The 22,058-nt window shown below is 38.9% G+C and overlaps 1 protein-coding gene across 7 annotated transcripts in view; it reads right to left on the bottom strand.

The window, feature by feature from the left end:
- adgrl2a (adhesion G protein-coupled receptor L2a) overlaps positions 1-22,058 on the bottom strand; it is a 74,391-nt gene that overhangs the window by 34,817 nt on the left and 17,516 nt on the right. For 6 of the 7 annotated variants that reach the window (XR_004025578.1, XM_030784808.1, XM_030784809.1 and 3 more), the window contains exons 3-4: positions 10,613-10,826; positions 4,834-4,943 (exon numbers count right to left, since the gene is read on the bottom strand). Coding sequence is in view for 6 of the 7 variants with exons in the window: in XM_030784808.1 (XP_030640668.1) it covers positions 4,834-4,943; positions 10,613-10,826 (324 nt within the window). In the remaining variant the exon portion in view is untranslated. Of the gene's footprint in view, positions 1-1,192; positions 1,205-4,833; positions 4,944-10,612; positions 10,827-22,058 lie in introns of all 7 variants that reach the window. The other variant, XM_030784807.1, reaches the window with a different exon arrangement.

The raw sequence follows: 22,058 nt of genomic DNA, 5'->3' as shown, positions 1-22,058 counted from the left end.
AAGACCAATTGCAATTTAGCTCTACTTCATCTTCATAATTGCGTTGTCCAAGAAGAGAAAGGGCAAACACACTGAAGTGGCAAAAAAAAATCTAGAATTACTGAATGTTCACAAGCATTAAATAAATTTTTGTGCGTAGAATGAACAACAAAAAAAAGATTGGAAAGTTATTGAAGCTAAAACAGAATATAAAGTATTAAATGTCTGAAACAAAAGAAGGCCTGCCGCTTTGGAAAAAAAAAAATACTTGGGGAAGAGAGGGGAATACAATAGCAACCAAAAACAAACCAAACCAACAACAAAAACAACTCATAGAAAATAAAAAGGAAAAAAAAAAACTGAACAGAAAGATAGAGAGAAAGAGAAAAAGAAAAGGGGGGGTAACAAAGAAACCAATTGGTCCTGTAAATAAAAGCAGCAAACCAAAAACAGAGATTTTTTTTGTAAAGACAGGGAAGATTTAGGAGGAGAAATCAGCAGGTCTGTAAAAATGTGTGCTCTGTGACATTTGGCATTTACACAGCCTTTTACGCTAAACCTGGGAGAATTTTAGGAACTTAATGGTGCAAATGTCACAGCGGTTAAGATTTAAGATATGCTTAGGTCTCAAGGTGTATTGATGTATGTTTTTTTTTTTTCCACCCAATATAGATATGATAATCAGAAGTGGAAAGAACAGCAAGTGGCAGGGCAGGGAGAAGGCAGAGAAAGAGAGAGAGAGAGAGAGAGAGAGAGAGAAGGAGGCAGTGAATTTAATAGGCCGAGAAAACCTGTTACCACGGCATGCTATGGAAAGGGTTTGGGAAGCCAGGCAATATGAAACTGTGCTTAACAGGAAGAGCACCCAAGGGGACAGGGAGAAAGAGAGAAAGAGGGAAAGAGAGAGAGAGAAAGAGAGAGAGAGAGAGAGAGAGAGAGAGAGGGGAGGAGTGGTGGAGACCCCTATAGACTTCAGTCACCACTAACATTTAAGTTCCGAGTGTCTTATCATATTTTTTTAATGAGTCCCCCTCCTGATGCAGCAGTTCACTGACCTTTATGTTACAGGATTTTCTTACTGCCTGCTAGGATTGGAACAACCAGAGTGGGGTGGAGGAGGGGGGCAGGGGGCAGGGAGGGGGGGAAATAGGAAGGTTTACAACCATATGCCACAAAACAAGGAGCTAGGGTTTAGATCGTGTCAGTTATTTACCTTTTTGCTCCACTTCTATTTTAAGCGTTGGAAGAGAGAATGAAAGGGGTGCAAGGAGGGGAAAAAAGAGATTAACATGAATTAACTATCATCTCCATGAGCACATGCAATTAAAAAAAATTGACATCGAGACAAAAGGTCACAATGCAGAACAGGCAGACCTAGTTAAGGAGATGAAAAAACACAGCAGGGTTAAAAAAAGAGGACAACACGTCTCGGATTCCCTCTAACTTAAGTGAAAAGATGTGGTTAGAGGCAGAGATCAAAAGATGGTTAAGTCATTTTGGCAAAAAAAAAAAAAAAGGCTTTGCTGTTTACACAGGTAAATATAGCCAATAAAACATGCTGCCTTTTAGATGCTAACAGGTGGATCTACAAAAGAACTTATGATTTGGGGACCTTGGGTAGAAATTGGTATTCACGGTGTGCTCTATTTCTCAACAGAAGAGAAATGTTTTTTGTCGTTCAAAGAGGCTGAACACAGTTAGACTAATATTTATCTATGAATATTTATTGATTAATTTGGATAATTAGTCATTACAGCCACAATAAACATTGTGGATTGAATTTGGAGCTGTCATTAACAACGTGTAACACTTTCATATACAAACTTTGTTAGACTTGTCAGTTATTGACAGTTACTGTCTAACTGTTGGCATCTCAGTACACAATTATACAAAAAGCTTCTGTTTTCATCCAAAAGGGGAATCGATAGGTTTGATGAATTACATTGTCGTTCCAAATCCTCGTGATAATATGTGGCTATTACATTTTCATACTTTTTTTTATTCTTTTTTTAAGTTAAATCATGTAGTACAGACCGTATCTCCTGGGCCACAAATGCAATGAGCATCAAATACGGGAACGTCAGAGAGTTTAGTTGTATTTTGTCGTTTTCGTTCTCTGTGCAAAGTTACCCAAACATAAATGGCTCGTGCATGTGGGGTACAAGTTCTTTTAAAGATCTACCTGTGCATTCACTCATATACAATCAATACGCTGCCTTTGTAAAAAGCAGTATCATCGAAGTCAAGACAACAGCAACACACGAAGAAACAGACCCAGACAAAGTCAGCAAGACTGGATGAACTGAGGCTACAGTTCACGACAAACATTTAAACTAACAAAAATAAACACAACCCTTGCATTATCTATATCTTCATTTTAATTATTCATCATTCTCTCATATTTCAGTCAGTAAACAAAATTGGGCGCAGTGTTGGCATAGTGCTAAATATAAAATGCTGTATAAATTCCAATTCTGGTCATACAGTATAGAATTCTTTGCATCACACAACTTTGAAAGCTGCGTGTGTGTATGAGATTTTTAAACGTATCTTTACTGCAGCCATATCTTCCATGGAGCTGCCACATTAGCGTTGTATATAGGACTCCAGAGTACATCACAAATATAGATGCCTGGTTGCTAACAGCAAGATGATTGTGGAGAGTCTGTTGATAATTACATCTCCTCTCAGCGCTACTTAACACTGCACCCGTAATTACTGTAAGACTTTGTAACGACCTTAGTCTCTTGTCTGAGTCTGAGTGCCATAACGATGCATATGGAAAATATTCTTTCAAAATGAGATTCTAGACACTGGTCCAATATGTTTCACAAAACAAAAAATATATATATATATACATATATAAATATATATATAAGCAGTTTGGTGATAGTAAGGCAGAAAGAAATGAGTTTGAGTCATATGCTAAAAGTCCTCAGGTTGACATGGTAGATTATCAAAATATCCTTTGGCAGACTGCAATCTGTACGACGATTTAAGGCATAGCAGCATTCTGGTTTTCCTACAAAGTTAAACACAAATTGATAAATGGGTTCATATACAGACAGAGGTTGCTATAAAGAGGCGGCAAGCACGGAATGAAGACGGTAATCTGGAAAGAATAAGACAGGAAGCAGACTTTGAGAGAATGTTTAAAGGAGAGAAAAGAAGAGCACTATGTGAAGGGAAAAAAAAAACTCAGCTCTAAGGAAGAAGAGGCAGAAAATGAGAGTCAAGACTGTTGAGGAAAAGGTTCCTAGAGATTGCACAGGGGAAGAAGAGATTGAAAAAAAAAAAAAAAACAGTTAAAAAAAAAAAAAAAAAAGAACCCAACATTTCAATGTGACAGGGTCATGGCTGCCTGAAGAATTCATACCATTCAAACTAAGAAATGAGTTGATGAGTCCCGGAAAGTGATCTGTCGTTCAAATGAAGTCATCTCATCTTTTTGAAAATAATGCAAAGTAAATCTTTAATGTCTGGATTATGCTTTTAGGGACACTAGATGATAACTTCATTTTAAACCTGAGCCATATAAATAAATAGCCTTCCAAAAGATAACAATCTGTCATTGTCTTAAATGATAGCACTTACTGTCCCCACTGATTATCAATGAACAGTGGAAGGGAGTAGAGTCATTTTTTGCGGGGGTCTGAAATGGGGTCATATCCTTCCGTCAAGATGAAACCTACTCACTCACTTAAACAACCTTTCAGTGTAGACAATTCTATTACAGAATAATGTAAGTTATCTAAATGACTATCGAAATGATACAATCCATACTCTTAATGAAAAAACTCAGAATAGAACGGCTGGCGTTGGGTTGGACCATCCGTTCTTTCATTCTTTCATTTTTTTTTCTGTCCTTTTGATATATCTTTTGACCTCACAGAAAGCTATATGTTATATTTATTTTATGCTGTTGCTACCATAAAAGACATGGAGGCTGTGTCTCTTTGCATGGCTTTAAGAACGAGTGCAAGGCCAGTGCGTGAAGATACGAAATATCAAAGAATGGTTCTTTTCTGTCTCTTTCATGTTGCACATACTAAGTGCAATTAATGTGTCAGTTTAGAACCATCATAAAAGAAGGAACATGCAAGCTTACATTTACCTTCAGCACCTGAATACAGAGATAGACTTGCTGGCCAATCATAGGAAATTAATCAAAAGAAAGAAAGAAAGAAAGAAAGAAAAACGCTTGACATAAGGAACCAATACAGTCTCTTATGTAAGCAAAACAGGAACAATTTCAAAGTAAACACAGCAAATAGCTTTGTGCGTTTGAGGAAGGATAACTTAACTTAGTATTAAATATTATGTTTATGCCACTAAAAATACATGACATCTTGGAAGAATGGCAAGGTGACTGAAAATAGTCAGCACTGAAATTCAAAACACTTTGTTCCAGCTATTTCAGTACTCGTGGTGGCCCTGTGTCAGAGGTCTTTAAAGACTCATTTGCGAGAGGGTGGTGACATTGTTAGCTTCAACTTGAGGAAAGACACTCAGACCCTCAGTAGCTGAAGAATGACGCATTATGCAGCGCTCTGTATTTTCTACAGTTCTGTATTTACTTACTGATACTACAGTCAATGATTGTATTCATTTTTTTTGTTTTCTTTTGTTTTTTTTTGTTTTGGATAGAGAGAACGAGGCATGTTTTGCTTCAACCCAGAAGCGATTTCTTTCTCTCCGTGATAAAGTAAAACAATGCTCCACACATTCCACATATAATCAGAGCTCACTGGGAACAACAATGAGTAAGGGCCACATCATAATGCCACAAAGACATTAAACGTGTGCCAAAAAAAAGGCAAATGCTTCAATACACGAAGGTTGTCTTATACTTACTGTAGGGAACACACTCATACTGGACCTCAAGGTATTTGTACGTTCCAGGACAGGGGTCAGGGAAGACATCTGATCCAGTAATGACAATACACTGTGTTCTATTATTGCACCTGAGAAAGAAGAGGAGGAAGAGAGAGAGGGAGAGAGAGAGAGAGAGAGAGAGAGTCATGCAACTGGAGATAATTCAAAAAGGAATTTTTCGACAGAGATTACCCTGGTGAAGATCGGACGTCCTATGAACCTTTCCTGAGCACAGATGTCAGTTGTCAATAATGCAATTGCTTTTGTTGTTGCTCAGATCGATATGAGCAAACAGAAGCGGTGCAGTATAAGAAAGCTGATTCAGTAAGCATAGCTTTGTTCAGGATGAGAGCATACGAGATAGGAATGACCAAATCAAGGAGATAGTCTAAGAGCTCTTAAAACACAACAGCGGGAATAAACAATCCATTCGAAAACTATTCCCTCTCTAAGACAGTTTTTTTTTTCTTTTTAATGCAGAGAGTAGAAAGCCACATGCTCCAGGCGATGTTGACAGTTTTTTGGAATATAATCTGTTGTTTTTACTGGTCATCATGCCGTCTTAACGTTTTTCACAATATGTCTTAAGGATAAAAATAAATAATTGGGCTGATCTGATTGGTTAGTGAATTATGAATCAGCATGGCTTTGTCCATAACCCAAGGCCAGCAGAGAGATTAAAATGTTAATGGAGCAGCTGTGACTTTTTTTGTTGTTGTTGTTGTTGTTGTTGTTGTTGTTGTTGTAAAGGATGGAAAAAATAAAAAACAACATTTCAGCGAGTTCTTTTTCTTTTCTGTACTTTTTTTTTTTTGAGCTTGCAGTCTTGAGAAAAGGGCCAAAGGTCTTCCTTGAGTATATTTTTCATGATGTCTGAGCCACTGTTTGCTGTTTTGTTTACTTTGTGTGTGTGTGTGTGTGTGTGTGTGTGTGTGTGTCTGTCTGTGAGCATGTGTGTGTGTGTGTGTGTGTGTGTGTGTGTGTGTGTGTTCTAGACATTTATGGTCGGTTGTGTGTGTGTGTGTGTGGTGTTTCAGGGGCACTGAGTGAATATTTCTTAAATATTTCTGACATTTTTTCACATTGCGCTATTGATGTTATAGACGGTTATCCAAGCCACAAACCAGCAATCACAAGCACGCCAGCGGCTCCAGTACTTTATCTTACTGGAGGGAGTTCACTCTGTCATGACCATGGCCTTTAATCAATAACTCTCCTGATGAGCCAGTGTATACAATTTCAATTGATCGGTGAAAATATTTCTATATTAAAGGATACTCTAGATGTGTGTGTGTGTGTGTGTGTGTGTGTGTGTGTCTGAAAGGAGCCATAGATAAACTATTGTAAAAACATACACACGCATACATACATAATTTAATAATAGAAAGTGGTAGCTGAATTAGCTGTATTATCTTTTCTTTCTTTCTTTCTTTCCTTCTTTCTTTCTTTCTGACCAGGCCTTCGGAGAATTCATCTCTATCAGTATTTTCTTCTTTACTTCATTTAGTATCTATGCCAATTAATTTTGCTCATTATTTATTTAGACATACAAAACAGGAGTGTATGTGAGTGTCATGCAAAAGAGAAAATGTTTGCGGTTCAGCTGAAGCTGTTAAACCAGAGAATAAAATCTAATTCAAACAGTGAACATGAACAAGAAAACACAGCTGCGCATTCCCCCATGGTCACATTGCAAAGCCGCATAGAGTACGTTCATGGAGATGAACCACCAAGGGAAAACTGCCTCATACCAGATTTCTTCTTTATTAACGACCTTCATACATGATAACAGATGAGAAATATCTGCATATTTGACCGTAAAAATGAATTACCATTCTAAAATTATAACACACTGCTCATGCAGCAGCCATAATGTGCCAATTGGTTCTTTTCTTTTCTTTCTTTCTTTTTTTTTTTTTTTTTTTATATTATTTGTGGTTGCATTACACAGAGCCGTAGAGCACACGATGCTTTCATATTTCATTCAGTCATTTTGTTTTTTCATTTGCATACTGTAATATGTGAATAAAATATCAATCGCTACTCATCCTCAAAGAGTGCCACCGAATTGGAGAATTAATGAAATGTCTTGTAATTTGCCTGCAAAAAAAAAAAAAAAAGGATAAAAATGCTATTAACTATTATGACTAACTTTTATAGCGATATCTATCTTGAAGTGATATTTTTATAATGTCTTTCGTGTAGATTAAAGATGAAACTGAGAGAGGAATTGCTTGCAGGTGTGGGGTAAGACATGACAAAAAAAAAAAAAAAAGGGGAGAATTGCTCTACATCTGTGAAGGCATCTTCAATGATTATATTTATATAGTTTAGAGCATATATTACAGAAGTAGAACAAGGGGAATCTGTCCGTGATAAAAAACAGACGTTAATACCCACAATAGGTTATACAGAAATATCAATGTTTTAATTGGAAACAGTGACCCAGAACAGGAATTTGCACTGATGTACAGATGGGACTGTAAGGATCTGCTGAGATTGGTTATCTAGATGGTTGATTTCTCTTTGCATGTTACCGTCCCACAACCTATGCATTGTCTGTGCAGGAAGGGCGGGGGGGGGTGGGAGGGGTGCTGTCACCGCCAATACTTTACATGTGAATGAAACGCAGAGCGCATTTCTGTTCACCGAGATCAAAAATTTGGCATTGGCTAAGATTCATAAACTCTTTATAAAAGCCTTGGTAATCAGAAGATATTCAAAGATATTCCTGGAAACCTCTCCTGTATGTGACCTTTATGGAAAAGCAATAACATCAGCTGAGGAGGCCAAAATTGTATGTGCGTGTGTGTGTGTGTGTGTGGGTGTGTGTCTCTCTCATTTCATGTCAGCAAAGCAGGACGTTTACTGGGTTCACTCAGACGGTGACACAACCTCACAGATGGTATTTTAAAATATTTTCTGTTTACTATCATTTCACCTTTTTATACTGTATACATAAATGTGCTTATTTAAACGGCATATATTAGCTGCGTACAAAAACAGCAAAGCTTAAAAAGCCATTTACTGAATAGAAGCTCAGCTACATTTAAATTAGAGGACCTGTGTATTTGAAGACAAGTATTTGAACCAAGTTTGGTTTGTTGAATGTTTTGTAAGGAGCTAATGATCTGATGTAGCCCAGTTAGTCTTGAGAGATATAAAAGACGTCAGTTGATGTGAAATTTCAAATACTTTATTCATATAATATGACCTTTTCAAAAGCTCTTTTGAGATGTTACCTCTGTCTTAGTTACCATCTAATCTGAAGTTAATATTATTCTGAAAGTAAAACGGTCATAAATTGTTAAAGGATCAGAAGCAACATTTTTGAAGATCTGTCATGCTTTCTTGATAAGATGGTCATTAAAGATGTATGACATGAAAGCATCTTTCTAGTTTGGTGTTGCTGTATTGCTCGCTTTGAATTTTGATAATTATTGAGTTTATCAAAATAAATCTCTTTATTTAGATTTACGTAACCAGAGTCTGCCCCCGCGCCGTGCTTATGAACGACTAATTGTATAAATATTCAGTGACAAAGGCAAAATTCAGCCATGCATTTAAAAAGCCTTGCAGGACACAGCTGGGTGCCAAACAAAAAAGAGTCACATACAATTACTGTGTTAAGACCACCATTATTCAGAAACAGAAATGCATTTAAAAGTGTTTTCCCCCCCTAGTAACTTGACTTTACTGGAAGCTACCGGGGGGGGAGGAAAATGCATTGCCTCCCCTGCTACTGTCCAGCCCTCCACCCTACCCCACCCCAGAACCAAAAAAAAAATAATAATAATAATAACATTGAAGGAGTAATGACTTGTAGTCTGGAACCACTTCCAACTCAGATGCAAACAAATCAACTTTGCCAAAAATAATACTTTGATCTCTAATTATTGTCATATGCTTATGTTAATGAAATTGAATCCATTAACCAAAAAAAAAACAAAAAACCCCTAAACAAGAAGTGAGTGATTTCATAGGTCAGGAGGAACCAAGGACTACGCTGCAGAATAGACCAATCCCAATCTTCTACATGCTCTGGTATTCTCTTCCTCTTCAATGATTGTAATGATCTTTGATCACTGCATTGGCCTGCCCAATAGCCATATAAACAATTTCAAATGTAAACTAGGGGTTGATTAGCACGTCATCCTTTGGCAAAGTGACATAGCTTTATTTATATTCTTGGTTTTGTTTTCTGGGTTGTTTCTTTTTCTTTTTCTTTTTTTTTTTTTTACATAGAGGAAACAAAATCCCTGTTGAGTTGCATCCATAAACAATCCCAGTTGTTGTTTTGGAAGCCTTCGTTTATTGAGACTTATGAAATCTTAATCTGGAGTGCTTTAAATATCCACTAACACCATATGTAGAGAGAGTAGGAACAAGTCTGTGTGCTGTCAGGCGGGAACTCCGGTGGTCTACTGAGAGCCTTGCAAGCACTTTTGTCAGTGATATAAATAGTTGGAGCCGAACACATTATTCTCCGCATAGGACATTAGGACGTTCGCTCTCTTTTTTTTTTTTTTTATTACCATTCATTTTCTCACTAAACAGCAAATTAGCAAGATCATCAATCAAGGGATGATCGCAGAGTTTCAGTTGGGCAAAGTTGTCAAAAAAATATTATCGCAGTAATATAATCAGTTTGCTCCAAAAACGTAATTTTCGCTTTGATTATTCACAGAGTGGTTTTAATAACGCTAAGTTTATATCAACAAACAAGTTGTTGTCCTAAAGCAGTCTCGACTGATCACGCCAACTGATGAAGTAAACAGAGAGTGGATTAAGGGGGCTTGATGTATTTTCACTCGATTACTTTCAATAGTTATCAACTATTCCATGCTTTTGCGACATTATTGGCCATTAAATGCAGTATCAGCTCTGCACCATTTCTAGATTTTCTCTTTATTTGTCTGTTTCTAAACTGGATGGAAAGCTATTACAGTTTCCTAGAGATACAAATGAAAAACAGCGGTGTGCTTTCACTTCAATCCTAGTTATAAAACAAATCAGAATTACATGTTTGAGGCCTGCAAGTTCTTTTCATAGATGCGCGCTTAGGAAAAATGATCGTTAATACGAGTGATCGATGATTTTTGTCTGTGCAGATGATTTGTTCTGAAGAAATAAATAAATAAACATATCAATCAAACCAAAAAAACGCTGGAAACATTAAAAGTGCAAAACAATGCTTTTTCACATCTGGTCTTATGCGAACCTAAGGAAGTATCCCTTTGAACAGTTCTTGTACAGATTATCACCCTCTTGAGACAGCTAATTGCCTGCAGCTGAAAAGCTTAATTAGGTGACGTCGTTTCCAGGGCCAGTTTCATTAAAAAAAAAAAAAAACCCAAGATGATGCATATGTGTGCTGCGTGTTCCAAACATTATATTTCATGCTTCTTAGCTGTGCACTTATCATTGCTATCTTAACAGTTATGACGCATGCAATGCAACACAGTGTCTGAAATCACTAATACACACAAGGAATACAAGCGAATACACGAATGCACACAAGCTAATACACACAGCTTGACCCAAACAACCCCTGCAAAACACATCAAAGCGTTCTATCGTTTAATGCACATTTCTCAATCCTTTAGGACACAATTTTGCGGATTTTCTTTTCAACAAGTCAGCAAAGTGGACACAAAAATGTTAAATTTGTTCCACTTCTTATCGAGCAATTTGAAGGAGGTTAAGGTCAAGTAATGAAGATATGAACTCATTAAAATCAGATTTGATTTCTTCTTACCTCTGTGACATGATTTTGAAAGCATCGGGGAGGTAGCAGTTGATGTTCTCCATCTGGAAAGGGTCAGCGTCACAGATCTTGTCATCTGTTCGACCGTAATTAGCGCTCTCGATCATTATGACATCACTTCCTGGACAGCGGAGGTCAATGGGGTAACCCTCGCATGACAGCTCCCTCCTGACTAAGCCGAATGGCAGAGCTGCCCGGCTAAACCCTGGGGGGAAAAGAAAAAATCTTTCTATCAGCACAGTGGAAAAAAAATCAAAGACTAAAAACGAAACCAGTCTGACAGGCAGAATCAGGGGGAATTTTGATGGGGGGGGGGGGTGGAGCAGAATACTGGATGTTATTTCAAAGGGCTGTAAAGTCAACACTGAAAAGAGACATTCCAAGCACCAAAACAGACACAAAGTGAGAAATGATATAAAGAGCGTTGCCACATTCTTCCTGTCGGAAAACAATTCCCCCTACAGAGAGCTCATAAACAGGAAAACAAATTTACAAGATTAGGATTGTGAAATATGGTCTGACTGATATCTGTTGGAAGTTGGATTTTAATATTTACAACAAAAGAAAAAAAAATCCAAATATGCGTCACATGATTTGTAAATACATAAATTTGTGAATACCAGTGTCGGTTTCATTGGGAGTAACATGCATACTGTGAGGGAAAAAACACAATAAGACTATTACTGGTAACCATTTGAGCGTTTGGAAAACATTTCTGTGTGCAAACACACAGTAAAATACACTACAATTCTTGACAGAATTAAGTGTAATTTAATTCATTGTGCAACTGTGACAGTCCAAGAGACGACATGCAGGAGGCGGACTGAAACCGACAGACGGAGAAACAGAGAGATACAGAAAGCAAGAGAGAGAGAGAGAGAGAGAGAGAGAGACAGAGAGAGAAATCAATACTGATGCTTTGTGTTCTGTGAATGTGAATACTGTCAAATAGCTCTGTTTAAGGACAACATGTATTGCTTTGCCAAACTTTTTTACGACTTGAACAAATGATTTAGGAGGGCATGTTTCTTCCAGCAATGAAATGTCAAACAAAGAGGAAAACTCTCCATAAGAGACAAAAAAATAAGGAACAAAATACCATCTTAATCCTAAAATGTCTGGCCAGTACAATAGAAACCAATTACGAAGGCACTCTGTGCAATTTGCATATCTAACATTCCGGTTACTGAGAGTCTTCCCCTTTTAACCTTGTCAATACATGTCCCTCTGTCGCGAGCTCTTTCTTCCCCCTGGTTAATAGCCTGGCCATTTAAACTCATGCTGTTCTGCCCCAACACCCTAAACACTCTCTCTCTCTCTCTCTCTCTCTCTCTCATGCACACACACACAGTGTGCCTCCGCTTTAGTGTCTAGTCAGGTGGTCCAAAAAAAAAAAAAAGAATGGTGCTAATCCTTGTCACACAATCTATTTGTTTTGTATGGCATTTGAAAATTGAGCAGCCCTTCTGTTCTGCCCATTTTAATTACCACCACGCATGATAATCATCTCTAATGGGCAGCCCTACTTAGACTTCCCAAAAAAAAAGCACATGACAACTCCTAACTGAGCCCTTTCTTTTACTATTCACTTCCTGGAAACAGGCTGAAACACTTTTGGTGATTTGGAGAACCTGAAAAACCTGAAAAAAAAAAAAAAAAAAAAGAGTAACCAGCACAGGAGCAAACAGGTTCACTCTACGCGTGTTTAATTATGAATTACAAGACTGCAAAGAACTTTGAATGAGAGGTGACCACCTTAGCTGCCCCAAACTTGACTAAGAGGAGTTCTGCTCCTACATAAAGAGGGTGTTTATTTAAAGCAAATTAACTTTAGTTTTTTTGATACATGTATACTAACTGTTGTTGAATTACGAGACAAATTGTCTAAGTATCAGCAGGGCGGTTGTTGTTGTTGTTGTTGCTGTTCTTGTTGTCATTGTTTGGTTATTTCTGTCAAAGGACATTCCATATGACCTTTAGACATGAGAAACAAAAAATACCGAGGGCTGATGGTTTCCCTCACTCCTGCATGAGTGATTAACAATTCATTAGAGACTCTGGCTTGCCAAAGGCTTCGCTATAAAGCATTGCAATTCAGGAAGCCTGCTACCACTCCCTACAACATTGATGTCAGTATATTTCCAGAGAAACACTAAAACAGAGCTCAGTGGTATACTCTTGAAAACACATCTGTGTCAAATATTGCTCTGTGGTAAATCTACATTACCGTGTGACAACTGCTGTTCTGAGACAAAGACATATACCGTCTTCATTTTGTTGTGTTCGTTTGGGGAACAGGTAAGCAGTTTTCGCCATCGCTTTAATGCCCAAAGTCGTTACAAAATTCCCTTCTTTTTATTTCGGTTTCCTTTTTTTTTTTTCTCTCTCTCTCTCTCTCTCTCTTTTCTTTCTCTGTGGTCTAGATTTGAATGCGTTCCTGTTTTTTACACAACAGAGAGGTCACATGGACTTAACATAGATCAATGGGGTTGCTGGATACATCAGCTTCATGCTGCCCTACTTTGCTTTTGGAATACATATGGCTCTGGAGCTGTGCAGAAAACATAAAAATCTGATGTCTTCAGAGATGCCAAAACCACCCAGACGCTTCATCTTTTGAGATCTGTTAAAACGCTTAAGATTTCTGTGTGCTGCGGTTCTCTGTTTTGGCATGGGGGTTTTTTAACATTGAAACCACTCTCTCTCTCTCTCTCTCTCTCTTTCTCTCTCTCTCTCTCTCTCTCTCCGCTTTTATTTTTACTCCCTAACACAAACCAGAGCACGCCGGGGAAGAAAACACTTACTTCACAGCAGAAAAATTATTGAGTAAATTTACCATATGATTGGGATGAAAGAGCTGTAATGCATAATTCCATTCTTCTTCTTTTCTTTTTTTTTTTCCCCATGTCTGTTAATGAAATAGAGAGTAGAGCGGGTTTTTTTTTTGGTTTTTTGGCTCCTCAAATGACCGCCAACACAGTTCATACATCAATGAGCAAATGCACGTTCGTAAACAGCTCTTGACAGACTCCCCATTGATTAGGCCTGAGGATGGACTACTTTCTCACCCTGACACGGGGGCGATCTTTCAGGACGAGAGAGGGGCGACTGTCACGAAGAAATCAATATGAGTTAGGGTAGTGTCACTGGACAGGCATATGAGTCTATTTGGGGACAGATGAACTCAGTCCTCAGTCAGTTTGGACCGGGCCGATCTAATCAAACGAGATGAGTTATTCTAGTCTAACCCTCATTGCTTGGACAAAGCTGGTGTTTCACCATATTTATGAATGAATATGACAACCTAATCATGAAGGACCTGACAATTAATTCAATATTATACCCAAGTCCACGGTGCTTGCTTCAAGAGGATATCTCCACTCCGGCCACATAAACTAATTCATGTTAGACCTGCCATGTCTGGATCTGGGTGACACATATGAACTAGAAGAATTATACCAACGCTCTCCAGTCAGCTTTTACACAGTGGTTACTGTACAGATGGCGTTCTTGAGTCATGACAAGAATATTAATGTACGGCAACCTTTTCAAGATCAAATTTATTTGTTTCTTAATGGTCCTAAAAGGATTTTAATTAGCAGTGTTTTTAATCAACGGTTATAACCCTCATTCACAACTATTCCTTATTATTCAACACTTCAGAAAGGGGGTGTGAAAACAGTGTATATTCTATGGGCAAATTTTCATCTCAGCTGAATTCTGTAAATCTCATTGGAAGAGACTGAGATATAAACACAGAGGTTATAAATACATTTACCTGAAGAATTCAGTTTTACAGTAGCTTTTAAAGGAAGCAACAAAACACAAATTTCTTCCCCCAGATAAAAAAAAAAAAAAATATCAGGACCCCAAGCTTATATTATTTCCTTTGGTCTCGGCGTGAAGTAAAAATAAATGTTTGTTCGAGAGAAAGCTTGGCGGCAAGTCATCTGAATTCAACTTAATGAAAGTCTTTTGGGTGGCAAAGCGCTAAAGCCTCAGTCAATGACGTTGTATGATGAGTCAATGCAGCTAAGACTCTGGTCTGGTGAGTGGATATTCAGTCTTGTTTTGGTAAACAAATTTGTCTCCATCTTCCAATTCAAGCAATAGCATCTGCTGCGAGTATGACAAAAAAAAACAAAAATGAGGGTGAGGGTCCTTAGAATTTTTCCTCCGCCTTTTTAACTAGAATGTTCCGTTTTGCTGAGAGAGAGAGAGAGAGAGAGAGAGAGAGGAGGTCGGGAAGGGTGGGGAGGGGGGGTGGAGAAAAAAAAAAAAGTCCATCTGAAATACATTAGCACGTCAATGACATGAACCAAATGTGTTCACCACAGAAAGCACTGCTTTAATGAAGCTTTCTCTGCTCCAATCTCAATAAATGTCCTTCACCTGCTTCAAACTGGACACATGAAAAGGAACCACCAAATTACAGATCACCTTCCTACAGGGGCGGGCGTTTTTTTTTTTTTTTTTAATGACACACGGTTTGAAAGGACGTTGTAGAAACCGCAGTACTGAAGTGCTGAATTTATTTACCCTGTTTAAACATTTTTTTTTTCGCCCTCCCCAAAACATTTGATTCCATGACCTCAATTCCAACAACCGTATTCAATGGATATAAAACCAAGACCGGGAAATGTTTTTTTTTTTTCTGGTGCTCTGCAGTAAGTACTGTATGGCCTCTTTTGACTTCTCGCTGTTCTGACAATGTTATCTGACTCGACTCACAGGGTTTTTTTTTTTTTTTTGTTGAAAAGTTTGCGTTCTATTCAACTTTGTTCTGTGTTTGGGATATTTGAATAGTTCTGTGAAGTAACACAACAAGTTAGAACTCAACGGCTCATTGGTAGCCCTGAAGGAACCTCCTGCTATACTGTTGTTTTGAGTCGAAACTGCTGTGATACATGAGTTGCATTTGCGCTCACCAAGCAAAATGAGCTCTTTATAGATCAGTCATGCACAGCATGAGCATAATGGAATACTTAAGGATATCTGTAGTCTTAATGGGTTTTCTTACCAGTCTTGCCCAAAACCCTTGTTTACAAGAATTCTTCAAGTTATTTCACTCTTCCAAATCTCAAAAGAAAAAAAAAAAAAAAAAAGCTGAACCCAAGCCAAGAAATAATCTAAGGAATAATCCAGGATCCAGAAGCGAGTGGATTCCCGAAAAACTCTTTCCTCTCCTTCTAATTAAAACGATAGCGCTAGGGATCAGAGGCGGTAAATAATATATTAAAAGGAATGCGGGATTGCATCGTCATGGCAACCCAGCAGTGCCATAATTGCTTGTGATCCTAGTCGGGGCCTTGTTGACACTGAGCCTTATCGTGCATTCTGCTCAGTCACTCAGGAGCTCGCTTTTCAGGCCCTCTCAGGCAGCTATGTGGCCAGCTACGAGCTCCACTGAGCAGGCCCAGTCCTCTGCACAATGGCCCGCATTCAAATGCCTTCCTTTATCTTAGTCCAGACTGTACATGACCTCTCTTATCTGCCAAAAGCATCGTGGAGGGGACAGAACCTTTTCGTCTGACCCTCTAATTACTGTTCAACTGTACAAATGGCTTTTCTTCTCTCTCTCTTTTACTCTCCACCCCCCACCCTGCCACACCCCACCTCCCTTTTTTTTTTTTTTTTTAGCAAACCACATGATCTCCAGTCATCCCTCTGAAGCGCACTTCACCAGCCCACCACCAACTGACACCGGCAATCTGTTTGCTCTTAATTTGAGAATCGTTATATCCTCACTTAGGAGAACCATAAAAGTAGATTCTGAGACGTATTCCCACGACAACGCTCTTATTCAGTTTTGACCCTTTGGAGTGACATTGGCCCGATACACAAGGCATTAGCCAAGCGAAAATGCTAATTTGACTAGGACACATTGCTGTCTCTCTGGAGCTATAATATTTTAATCTCCTCTACAAGGCAAATCGATTGGAAAGTGACCATCTGCCAGGATATGAGTATCACTGAAGTGGGGGGTAATGGACAAGCAGGGAGTAATTACGATTATAATCATCATTCCTGTGTGATCGTTCTCACTCTAAAACTGCTGAGGAGACATTGGTGAACAGATGACAAACATATGAGTTATGTAAGACATGGCCTAATTAGGATTTATGTGGTTTAAAGGGAAAACACTCTTTTTAAAAAAAAAAAAAAAAAAAGTGATTCTGCAGATTTTTTTAAACATTATTTTTGGATGTACAAACAGTTATGTTCTGGTCCAAGTGTTTGTTCTAAGGCATGTCAATAGTTTAAGGGGGTTTTGGAAATATGAGCATTTTCTTTTTAAGTTTTTGACAAAAATCCAGGCATGGCCAGTGGGGGGGGGGATTCAGAAATGATCTGGTTGGCGATTATTCTAGTCTGAGACCACATTCTTCTCTATAGAGGGTCAAAAGGAGAGGAGCCCAAACTCTCATGATGCTTGTCATGATCAGTTAATGCAGCTCTGATTTGGCTTTGTTCTGACAACGGCGCACAGCTGCTTGTAAATGAGCTAGCATTGCTGAGTTTGCCTGCCATTATTCTGCACTTGTGCTTGACAAGGTAGCTTGCTGGGGGGATTTTGGAGGGAACGAGAGAACGGGACAGACAGAATAAGCTTGGAGCAACAGGAAACACAGCTTGAGGTTTGCCGAAAGGGGTTTTTTTTTTTTGGGATTCTCTTGTTCATTGCAGCAGAAGTCTGTGGTCTATGGAAGGGAAAAGACACCTCTAAGTCAAGCTTTCTCCCACTGAGCTGATTCTATAATCCAGCAATATCCGCGTGTTGTCCTAAGAAGTCAGGTTTTCACCGAAGGAAGGAAAAGGAAGGAAAAATATTCCACATATTGATGCGTATCTGAGCGGTTCGGGGGAACGAGTGCGTTTTAGTTGTTCAAAAGAGATTTCAATAAAAATGGATGCTCCGCTGAAGCTTAATAAGCTAGCCTAAGGAAAAATATTCAGCGTTGGTCGTTGCTAACATCTGTGGCATCGAACAAATCTTGAGGCTAAAAGTTTATTAGCCTGACAAAGCCTGACAATTAAATTCAAACTTAGCATTCATCCCCCGAGTTGATCTCTGTAAACAAGATTCAGTTTTTTCCTCCCAGGACAAACAATACACATTCCTTATGATCTGGCTAACGTTACATGTCACCCTCCTATTGTTACCCCATCTGTTGTGTTCATGAAAAAAAAAAGAATGGGGGGGGTAAAATAGGTACTGCAGAAAAAAGAGAGAGAGAGAGAGAGAGAGAGAGAGAGAGAGAGAGGTAAAAGACAAAAGCAAGTGAAACACTGCAATGCTTTTGCACAGGCAGGCCTCAAAATGCACTGCCTCTGATCTCAGCTACATTCTTTTCTATTTCTCTGACTGAGACTGCGGGGCACCGGGTTCCTCATCTCATTAGTATTCACCGCCATCATTTGCCCCAGTTCATTTACATCTCTCTCTTCCATAGCAACAGCGGGTGGGCTATCAGGAGCATCTTTTGATATAGGTACATGCCTCAAAAAAAAAAAAAAAAGAAAGAAAGAAAGACAGAAAGAAAGAGAAAGAAAGAAAGAAAGAAAAAAAAAGCCACACCTTGTCATTTAGCTTGGGATAGACATCATAAACATATCTCCTACTGCTTGCCTTTTTTTTTTTTCTTTTCTTTCTTTCTTTTTTTTTTTTTTTCCTTGCTGCTGAGGTGGGTCTTTTTTTTTCTTTTCTTTCTTTTTTTTTTTTTTTTTGAAAACAAGCTTTACCCTGTCAGAGACTGTTTAGATTACATCTGCATGTCGTAGCCCCCCCCCCCCCCCCCCCCCCTCCCGCTGGTAGAGAGACGCGCAATCGCAACAAGGCAAACATACTGTATTCCAAACTCAAACCGACGCACGCTAACTAAGCCGACTATATGGATGACCTTACCTCTCTCGGTGATGTCTCCTGAGCTTTTTTACCTATTTATTTTTTTTTTTTTTACTTTTTGTTTGTACCCTAACCACAGTAAATCCAAGGCAAATGCAATTATTTTTCAGATGTGTTGTAAAGTGCCTGTTGTGTCACTAATAAAGCCATAACCTCGACACAGGGGGGACATACTTAGTGGTACCAGTGGATTCTACAGCCTCATTTGATTGCAGACTCTCAAACATGTAAATCAACCTTTAGGCCTAATTAAGCACAATGGGCCTCATCAAGGTCGTAAATTCTCTTTTTACCATACATTATTGACAAAGCATCACCAGCACGTGCCGTTCGCTGCTCTTCACACGCGGGCTAATGTCTGAGACTCGCACCCGCGGGGACTTTTTTTTTTGGGGGGGGGGGGGGGGGGGGGCGCTGGGGCATTAAAAAACAAGGACGTTCTTCGGGTAATGAAATGGCCTCTACGACACATGCATTCAGAGGGTTTTTAAAATCCTAAAAATAGTCATCAGTGAGCCATATATTAACCATATAAAAGATACAAAAAAACACACACACACACACACACACAGTTGCAATGAGGCATCAAAGTAAGATCTATTCTTTGGAGAAATGGCAGTAAACGATACGTTAATTACTTCGTATTCTGCCCTTTTGTTTTGCCTTTTGGGTTTTTTTTGCTTTTTTGTTTTGGTCATTTACAGTTGAACTGCCACTTTCTTTTAACAGTGCTACAGTAAGCTTGGAAAACATCACAAACTGCTTCATTAACATATTTGAGCAAAAACCACACCAGTTTACGGCTTGTTTACTCCAATTAATTTTATTTTGAGCTTATAATTAGCATTTATGGTGTTAATTTAAATTAGGTTACATTTTATTTTAAGAACTCCAGTCATGCTTCACTAATCTGCACACAAAACCTTCAAATACATTGATCTAAAGTCAACTCTATTCAGCAATTTATGTTGTATATAAAACAGATGCTCGGTTGGCATGACATGGTGTATGAAACTATGAATTCAGCAGGACGGTAAGAGACAGAGCAAAGCTGAAAGACCGTATCAAAGGCACGGTTAACTGGGAACACTCCTACTCCACAACCAATGAGCCAATAAACCATTTTATACTTCTCCCATCTAGGAAATAATTGATCTGAACTAAGATAGTGCACACTGACAGGCTGAGTATGTTTCACACGGACATGGACACACATAGGCACACGCCTACGCACACACATACACGCACATGCACGCCCACACACACACACACACACACACACACACAAACACAGAGAGAGAGAGAGAGAGAGAGAGACACCAGTCAGAAAAACATACATTTCCTCTCTCTCTCTCTCTCTCTCTCTCTCTCTCTCCTGTCAGTCATGTTTTCAAGAGCAAGAGCAGTGTGTCCTTTCATGTGAATACATTTGTGACACATTATTCAGACATTGCTTTAACTGACCCCCGGCTGGCATTTAAATTCCCCAACCAACAGGGTATTCACACTCGATGACACAGAGGCACAAGCTGAATAATTTAGACCACAGAACACAGCACAAAGCTTTTGGCCAATGCTGCAAAGGTCCATCCAACAGTCATGTGAAAATGCTGTTTAGCTTTGCCAATGAAGGTGCAAAGCAGCGAAAATGGCCAGGGATTTTTTTTCCGTCTGTGCAAAACCCAAAAGAAAAAAAAAAAAGGAAAAGAAAAAAAAAAATCACCCATTATCCAGAGACTGATTTCAAACCTTCCCTCTCCCTTTCTCTCGTATTGATTGGCAATCTGTTTCCATGAAGGACGTTAAGTATCAACTATCTGCTGAATGTTTGCCCTCTCGTCGTTTTACTGCCAAGGATGTCAAAGTTCTGAGTGTTACAGCCCTTTTGCCCGTGATGTTGACAGACCAGAGAGCACAGAGTTCAGATGATTCACAAGGTCAAACCCTGACTCAACGCACAAGGTCATAAACATTCCCTGACATGACCACGAGACATTGGGCGGGTATATCCAGACCCCTAGGGTGCTAAGAGTTGAAATAAAACCTCTTGATACTGATACACAGTCAGAACGAATGCAGCCTAACCGAGATGTAGCTTAACCAGTAGGAGATGAGGGAAAAGAAAGGACTATCACAGACAACATGCTCAAGAAGACCAAAAAGAAAAAGAAAAAATTCATAATAAATGAATCGGCAACATCAGAAAGTCTTTTGGAATTTCAACCAAGGACTTCGGTCCGGCATTCTCAATGCTCCTGAGAACCGCTTACCAGGTCTCCCATACGTTTCCCTGAGAACCCTGAGGAAACACAAGCCCCATTAAAAAGTCAGGGCTAGTCTGAGTGTAGCTCTCGAAACGTGTAACATCATCCCACAGAGTAGGTCTACCATTGATCACAGTAATGATATCACCAGTAGTTCAATTTTACAGCTGCATGAGGGCTGTTCTCCAGCTTATGGTGATTAGCACCACTACAGTTCTGTTTTAATGGTCACACTAACACAGGCTCAGAGTGGACGATCCAACTCAGAGAAACGCTTCATTTACGTCAAGTATTTCCACAAGTTGAAGGATGCCTACTTGAGATCAGGAATGCAAATCCCATAAAAGAATTTTTTGAAAGATATCGCTCTTTTTATGAGTAGGGTCCGGTTTAACAAAGAATTCTTGGCCCCCCTCTCTTTATTTTTTTCTTTCTTACACAACTGGTGAATCGCAACTCACACTTTCTAATTTAGTAAAGAGCGATTATCAAAAGCGTTTTTTTGGGGGTTTTTTTCCGAGAACTTCAGCGGGGAGGAAATCCGAAAGCTTTACACGAATCACATGAAAATAATGTTGCAGTCTTTGTGATCCTCAAAGTAATCATCTTAAAATTCCACAATATTAGAGCAGTTACCCTTTGACCTTGCATACAAAGATTCTTTCTTTCAGCTTTTTTTTAACCAAACTTCCTAACGTTTTTTTCCGATTTTAACCTGGTCTAAAGCTTTCGTGCCGTGCAGTCCATCCAACGGGGCGCAACATGGTGGGAGTCCATTTGGGCCCCGTCATGTGGGCCCAGACAACTACGATATGTAAAGAGTACGAAAAAAAAACCAAAACAAAAAAGGCACAATCAGTTTTCGACAACAAACAAGCTCAAACAGAGACGTAGCGTTCCATGTCTTCATATGACTTGGCTGAAAGGCGCCAGGTTCTTTCAAATTCAAAACATAAAGGGACAGAAAAAAAAAAAAAGAGAAGAAAAAAAATCCAAACGAAAGAGAAAAAAAAAAGGAAAAAAGGCTGCATCTTATCAGAGGACACCGATCTTCAAAAGATGCATTTCTCTCACAAAGGACGCTTTGAGACAATCCTGTCCTTTTTAGGGCCGCATTACGGTAAACTAAACTTCGTGTTTAAAAAAAAAAAAAAGAAAGAAAGAAAGAGAGAGAGAGAGAGAGAGAAAGAGAAAACAATAAGTGTTTCATGGATGACTTCTGTTTAGATGTTGGTACCGGCAAAACAAGCTGATAAGCGTGTGGGCT

Source organism: Chanos chanos, chromosome 9 (genome assembly GCF_902362185.1).
Source record: "Chanos chanos chromosome 9, fChaCha1.1, whole genome shotgun sequence".
In the NCBI taxonomy this organism is placed as follows: domain Eukaryota; kingdom Metazoa; phylum Chordata; class Actinopteri; order Gonorynchiformes; family Chanidae; genus Chanos; species Chanos chanos.
This window is presented reverse-complemented; position numbering and strand designations above follow the sequence as displayed.